General features: G+C 34.4%; 1 protein-coding gene across 6 annotated transcripts in view; it reads right to left on the bottom strand.

Moving 5' to 3' along the window:
• The window catches only part of LOC106679419 (uncharacterized), a 26242-nt gene that overhangs the window by 16346 nt on the left and 1861 nt on the right, over window positions 1–8035 (bottom strand). For 2 of the 6 annotated variants that reach the window (XM_067046302.1, XM_067046306.1), the window contains exons 2-3: window positions 4902–5241; window positions 2738–2986 (exon numbers count right to left, since the gene is read on the bottom strand). In XM_067046302.1, coding sequence (XP_066902403.1) covers window positions 2738–2986; window positions 4902–5241 — 589 coding nt within the window. The remainder of the gene's footprint in view (window positions 1–2737; window positions 2987–4901; window positions 5242–8035) is intronic. The other 4 variants (XM_067046293.1, XM_067046296.1, XM_067046308.1 and 1 more) reach the window with 2 other exon arrangements.

Genomic DNA, 8035 nt, shown 5'->3' with positions numbered 1-8035 from the left:
AAAAAAGGCAATTAACTTATAATTAACAAAAAATAAAAAAAACCAGTTGGAAGTAATAAAATTAAATTAACGAAAAGAAAAATGTACTTTTGGGCTTTAACAAATATGATAAAGAACGGTTATTCTGATGAAGAATTTTTCATATCAGTACAAGAGCAGGGGTAAAAAAAAAGTATAATTGCTAGTCAAAATTGATGAGTATGCCAAGTATAGATAGGGGAAATAAAAAATGACGGCTGTTTCAAAACATTAATTTTTCATACGGAGCTCTATATCTTTAAAACTACCAACAACCATAGAACATCTAAAAGAACATTATTTAAAGAAGAGTAAATTTGCTAAAAGATGAGCCCTAATAGAGCTATTTACGTCCAATAGTTCTCGAGATATAGCTTTTAATTACAAGCGTGTTGAGAAACCATTGGTAGCACTCTAATGAATTTTCTACATTAGCAGGTCTCATGGCCATCTTCTTTTCATGGGCCTCGGAGGATTGTCAGGAATGGAAGAGGAAGTAAGGTTAGAAACTGGTGGGTTTGGGTGGTTAGAGAGTTTATAATGGAAGGAATGATCTGGTTCGGGCTAGATCGGTTACTTAGAGAACATTAAGGTCTTTATGGATAATTTTATTTGTGACAAAGTAAGAAACATTGAGAATTATAGATTGGATACGAGAGGAATTCGAAGGTTTAGTGGAGCTTCAAAGCTCAACTCCGTATATCCAGATTGGCCTTATTACAGTCGTGTAGATCAGTCTTTTGTAATGGATTGAAAGTTTAGACCGTTTGACTAGCAAGCACTGTAATAGTCGGATTCGATGTGCAGTTTCTTATCTTTTCAGTCTTCGGTGAGGATTCCAGGTTAGTCGTTTGTCCAGATGTAGTCCAAGGATGTGGATCTGTTCGACAGGGGTAAGAGGATCATTTTCATAGGAAACTGTATTGCATTCAGTAGGTTTACGAGGAAGAGTAAAAGCGATTTGATCATTTTAAATAGCTAGATTTTTTTGAAATGAAAAAAATATTTTACTCTCAGACATGTGTCCCATCAGAATAATTACATAGTTCATTCATTATGATGATGTCTGGCAAACATTTACAAGTTTCCAGTTAGCAAAATGAAATTACATTGTGATCTTGGCTTAACTACTGTTTATAATGTTAATTAATATATGCCTATTTATATTCTTTACAATGATGCTGAGCTTTGTTTATGCAATATGTGAAGGAATAGGTGTTGTTTAAAGGAGAGAACGGTTGAGGATTGGGGGATAGAAATCGAAGGAGAATTCCAGAAGGAGGTTGCACGTATGACGAAGGATTTGCTGAAGGAGGCGGTTCTATAGGACATATATAAATCAATGGGTTGGGATCTAGTGTTTAATGAGTGGATGGAAGAAGGAAGAGTGAGGAGATCAAGGATATATGTAGGATTTTTGATTTAAAGAACGTCAAGGAGCTATTGCCTTCGGGAAGTTGGATAGAGTCACTTCAACTCAGTAAACCAACGGGAGATATGAGAGCAACCCGAAGATAAATCTTACGAATCAATTCTCTTCAGATAGGAGATAGCCCTCCGTAAACCAAGGGACCGTAGTAGAAGTGGGGGGGAGAGAGAAAGAATACTAGTAGCTGATGGGTATTCTGGGTTCGAATTGGGTATCCTTAATTGGGTAAAAATCTGGCGGTCGAGCGTGATTCTGACCAAATCACCTCCTTGCACAACCGTTGGTCTAGTAATAGTACTTCCTTACAAAGTACTGAACCCCTGACCTTTCCTGGGTTGTAGCGGTACAGATTTTAATTTTTTTTTTTCATGAGTTATTATGGGAAGTTTTGGTCGAAGATGACTCGAAAGTTTTTATTGTAGGATAGAAGTAAAAAATCCGAAAAAAAAATTGTTTTCTAGATACAATAATTTCTCTTACTACATATTCCATAAATAAGTAGTGAAAATCGTTGATGTGAATGAAAAGAGAAAAGAGATAAATTAGAAAGATAGATAGATGCATTTATCACATATTTTTTAATAAACATATTATTGTTATTTTTTAAATATGGAGGAGATGGTCGGGTCCAAAATGAAAAAAAAAATAACTATATATTTGCCGAAGTTTTGCCCCACTTTGTAGAGCTTCATCAGAGCTGTCGAGTTGAAAAGTATCGAACGATTGACTCCAAAAATATGAAAAGTGAAAAATATCTAGTGATTACGCGTACGACATTGTTCAAATGGTTTAAAAAATGACCATATTATCATTTATATATATATAATTTTTTTGTTGTTACTGAACGAGTTTTTGACAATGAACCTTCGTTTTCCTGTCGAAGTGTTCTTTTAAACATACAAGTTTTAATCTAATTGATCTTGGCCATTTTTAAGTTAAATTTGAAAATATAAATTATTCTTTTCTATGTAACAGTTATTAATTTTTTAAAGATATAAAAATCAACAAATACTTCTGACTGTACTGAGCATGTGCAGAACAGGTTTCGTGATGCAAAATCCCGTACTGCGCATGCTCCGTGGAGTTCTGGACAGTCAGAAGTGGTTGATGGAACGGACCTAATTACTCTGGGTTGATTTAATGAATTTGATTGGGTTCAATCAAATACCAGTGAGATGGGTACATTTCCTGGATAATATTTCATTGATGATTTAAAAATGTTCTAATGCCATAATTATTAAAAAAAATCGACTCCATTATCTGATAAAGAGAGATAATCCAAATACATACAGACCCACTTTTTCAGAATCGATATCCAGCCTGTAGATGGTGGGAGTTGGGTTCTCAAAGAGATAACCAGAGGTCTTGAGGATCGTGTCCATGGAATTCTTTATAGTCAACCTCAGTTCGTTCATGTCCGAGAGTTGGCTGAGGATATTCTTCGCTCTGTCGAGCATCTTCTTCATCTCGATGCCTTTGATGTCCTTCTTCGCCGGCTGACTATTCAATGCAATTGCGGTGCGGTCTTCCATCTTTTCTCTGAGGATATAAAAAGTTATAATAATTGTGATATGTCCAGAGAATTTGTTTATTATAACTTTTTATAACTTACATTATAACTACCATCTTTTCTCTGAGGATATGAGAAGTTATAATAAACAAATTCTCTGGTCATATCACAATTATTATGTTACTTTAAGATGATAATACTGTTCCGGGTAACCTACGGCAACCGAAAGGTTGAATCGGAAAGGCTGCCATGTATAAGATTCGTAGCGCTCCATGTGGCCAACAGCCAAATCTCACCTCCTCCTGCGCTCTCGGTGGCAAGAGAAGTAACTCAGACTAATGTGAGATAGCCATCTTGTCTTCAACCAGATTGTTAACTCATTATTAATATCTACATGAGTGAGTAGATTTACTTGAGTGGTTCCCGGCAGCAGAGGGGAGAGAGGACTAAGAATGTGGAGGGAAGAAAGAACCATGGAGTAAGTCCACCTAGCAATAGTTAACATCCACGTCATCATCAACCACCTCAATTTTATATCTATAATTTCCATAGCCCAGTTATACAAAATTCTAATAATCTAATCATAATGTTTTCTTTCGGTCACCCCTACACCTCTTGTAACATAAAACAATAGAATTTTATTATACTTACATGTTTCATTTTTCAATTATACAGTCCACTCAAACCCAACCAGCCAACCAAAAGTGAAGTGTGTCTTACAATGCGGTTGAAGGCATACTTCATACAAATACAATAAAAATCTCTCAGGCTACAGTTAAAAAGTCACTGTGAGGTCAGTTTAGACTTAATTCAATCTAAATCTTTACAGGTATATCGTATCATGGAATACAATACTTCCGAACTATTTTGTCAGATGTTGCATTCCATATAATACAGACAGATAGTTGAGTAGAACCATAGGAAGAGAGGAGACTGTTTGGTGAACCTTCTCTGGTTATTTAGCTTGCAAGCCATTTAGACAATGTTAGCGTTACCACTTAAAATACAGCTCTGTTCCTCGCTGGTTTTCCATTTTAATGAGAAATTCAACCTCATATCTTCAATCTGTAAGCAATGACCCTATTATTACTGCATCACAAACTCTGCAGACAAACATAGCATCTATGGCAGCATGGTGTCACAACTCGAGAATCAAAATTAATCCAAATAAATCTCATCAGATCATCTTTACTCTCCGTCATAAACATCTACTTTTCTGCTGTATCTTTTTTTAATATCCCATCAAAGCCTGTTGGACTACTAGACTGTTGAACTACTAGCCTGTTGAACTACTAGACTGTTGAACTACTAGACTGTTGAACTACTAGACTGTTGAACTACTAGATTGTTGAACTACTAGATTGTTGAACTACTAGACTGTTGAACTACTAGATTGTTGAACTACTAGCCTGTTGAACTACTAGACTGTTGAACTACTAGACTGAATCGACCAGAAACGGGTCAGACTTCGAATTCTACAACACAAGTTTATGCTCTAAACCATCCACTTATTACAAAAACTCTTATATACTATGATAATCAGACCTGTTTGGGCATACGAAATTAAGCTTTGGGGCTCAACAAAACCATTAAATTCCTCCCATTTGGATTCCAAAATCCTTCGTAAAATACTTAATGCTCCTTATTTTATACCAAATCATTCATCAGGATCTCCATGTTGCCGATTTGGCCAGAACCAGATACAAATCCTCTCATGATAAACCACCCTAAGCCACTAGTTTCTCTAAGCTTCCTTTTCCATTCCTGGCAATCCTCCTGGGCGTCTCAAAAGAAGATGGTCTCGAGATCTCTTCTAGAAATGCTCTTGGCGTTTTATCATTGGTATCAAATTTACTTATTCTATGCATTTTAATACATTAGTAAATATAAATAAAAAATAAAATTAAAGGACAGATAACTATTCTAATATACTAAGTTTATTACTTGGTGGCCTCTTCCATGAAGAACCTTATCCCACTTAGGTGACGGTTGACGACTGCTCCCGTCTTGACGCCGTGGTCGCTGATGATGTTAGAGAGCTCGAGAAGGGGCTTAGTGATGTCCAGAGGGTCCCCCCTTCGCTGGAGAACCTTCCTGGAGGCGGCCAGCTTCTGCCTGACGGCCTGCTGGATGGGAAGCGGGACTCCGTCCCCGAGTCCCACCAGAGCCACGTGGTTGAGGATCTCCTCCAGCTTGGACCAATGGTCCTGCTTCTTGACCGTCCTGTCAGCATTCCTTCTCTCCCTCTCCTCCCGCAGCTTATTCGCGCTTTTTACATTTCTTTCTATAAAAATTTTATTAATTTAATTTATTTATATTTAATTAATATTATTATTATTTTTTTAAATAAACATAAAGGCACTTTCGAGGAAGAATTTTAAACATTCGTCATTTAAGATGAAACCTAATACATATATATATATAAAATAATTTGAAATTGAAATCCTTAGTTTAATCAAAATCTTAGAGCTGTTATTCAGCAAATCGATTCTATAAAAACTTTACTGTGCCTCTACATATATACCCCACGCATGTACACTCTCAAAGTATTCTATTTCAGTTTCATACGACTCCGATAGACAATTCATAGAGACATACAAAGACTATTTGGTTTGGCAAGACAAATGTTTTTAGACTAAAGAGACCTCAAAACCTGTCCGTTGACAACTTAAGTTCTAACATTTTCACGATCGACACACTTTCTTTTCATATATATGTAAATGAAAGTTAAGAGATTGTAAGGTTAAGACAAATGGATTGCGGAAAATATTATGAAATCCAATCATTAGAAGTTTTTGTACAATAGCCAGGGTGAAAAGAGGCAGTTATTTCACTCCAATTTTTTATTACTTTCATGAAAACTAGTCAAAATTGACGAATCTGCCGACTTTAGTTAGGTAGAGCAAAAAATGATGGCTGTTTCAAACCGCTAAAAAAAAAATAATAATGGACATTTAAAGTAGAGTAAATTTTCTAAAACACGAGCCTTAATAGAGCTATTTACGTTCAATTGCAACATTTCATAATAAAATGTACTGAAAGATTAGTAGTTAGTGAATTTATTTTGAGATATCTATATCTCTGGAACTATGTGACAAATAGATGTCTATTAGCACTCAAATTAAAGCTAGTTTAATGTACTATAAGAACGTTTATGACCTTTATCTTCGTAGGAATAATAGTTTACATTAGTTACAGTTTAGAGTGTTTGTCTAATAAGTGCTGTAATAGTCGAAATCGTTTTGTCCAGGTGTAGATTCGTCATAAAAAGATCAATAAATATGTGTCTGAATTTCAATATAACGAATTTTAGCTACTTGAACCTCGACAAAGCGAGTTTCTATATAACGTATTACTCCATATAACGAATCTCAATACAACGTTTCACTAGATATAACGAGTTCAACTGGAGTGCAACACGTTTCAATTTCGACAACTTATCTACCATTAGGGCAAACCAGAAACTGCACATTTCGCATAAAAATTCCAAAAAAATATCAACCAAATGAGGAAAAGCATATCACCCTAAGACATTGTTTCCAGACCCATGTATCATCAGCAAATGTTAGAATTGTGTTAGGGTGGGTTGGGATATCACCAGTAAAAACCATATAGAAAATGGGACCCAGGATAGTACAAGAGTCCGAGAGGAGAAAAAACGCAGTTATCTCACCCCAATTTTGGATTACTTCGATGAAAACTATGTATAATTAATAGTCAAAATTGATGAGTCTGCCAAGTATAGGTACGGGGAATAAAGAGTGGTGACTGTTTGAAAGCGATAAAAGATATAATTTTCATTCGGAGCTCTATATCTTAAAAAGTAGGAACAACATAAGAAAACCTAGAAAGAGGACTTCATTTAAAGAAGAGTAAATTTGCTAAAATATTAGCTCTAAAAGAGCAATTTAGATCCAATAGTTCTCGAGATCTAGCTTTTTAAAAAGAAAAATTTCATAAAAATGTTGTATAGGACGTACTGAAAGATCAGTAGTTAGTGAATTTATTTTGAAAACCTATACCTCAAGAACCATTTGACGTACAGATGTCTATTAGCACTCAAATTAAAGCTAGTTTAATGAGCTATAAAGTAGTTTATTATGTTTATCTTCTTACGAGCAATAGTGCTCATGAAATTTGCTAAAATAGATGGGTTTATAGTTGTTCGGACAAATTTTCCCGTGCCAAATTTATATTTATATGCGAATATCATAAAAACTACTACCTCTACGATGATACGTGTCATAAAACTACTTTATAGTATGTAAATTTCCTTTATTTTGAGTGCTGGTAATCAAACATTTTATCTGAACAACTAGAAATTAACATTTTGTGAATTTATTTTATCATCATAAAAACTACTACTCCTACGAGGTAGAAGTTTTAAACTATGGTAAATTTAACTAGCTTTGATTTGAGTGGTGGCTGACATCAGGACGTCTTATGGTTTCTGCAATATAAATGTTTTTAAAAATGTATTTAAATTTACCAGTAGTGAATGTCAAGTTATTGGAATGAACTCAGTATTATGTTTTGTAGAGACAGTTTTGGCTAACAGAAGATAATTTCGTACTCCCATCATGGTTACACAATTACACCCCATATAATAGTACTCTGTTCATTCTGCAAAAGTTATTTCAACTATAGTTTGTTCCACACCCTCCTACATTGTTCCACCTTTAAAGAAAATAGACAATACATCTTAAAGCCACCCGTATCCGTATCTTGCGACTTACAAAACATTGAAAATTGATTGTGAAGCCAAATTGAACAGACTATTTATATACATTGTATGTAATACTTTTAATTTTGTAAGTGTCTGTTATAAATTCTATTATGTAAATACTTTTTGAAGCCAATTAATATCTTCATTTATATCACGCTTTCGTTTATTTAAAAGAATTCTCATTATTTTAAGTTAAATATAATGGAGCAATGAATATTATGTTAATAGTTGTGTATTATCCAATCTGTTTTTGTTTTATTTTGTTTATTGTTTTGTTATAGAGAACTTGTTTTATCTTTGTTTATTGTTTTTGTTATGGAGCACTAGACTCTGGTTTTGTTTTATGTATTGT

Source organism: Halyomorpha halys, unplaced genomic scaffold (assembly GCF_000696795.3).
Source record: "Halyomorpha halys isolate HHAL.00 unplaced genomic scaffold, Hhal_1.1 Scaffold13.1, whole genome shotgun sequence".
Lineage (NCBI taxonomy): Eukaryota > Metazoa > Arthropoda > Insecta > Hemiptera > Pentatomidae > Halyomorpha > Halyomorpha halys.
Note: the sequence above shows the minus strand (reverse complement) of the source record. Positions and strands in the feature narration are given on the sequence as shown.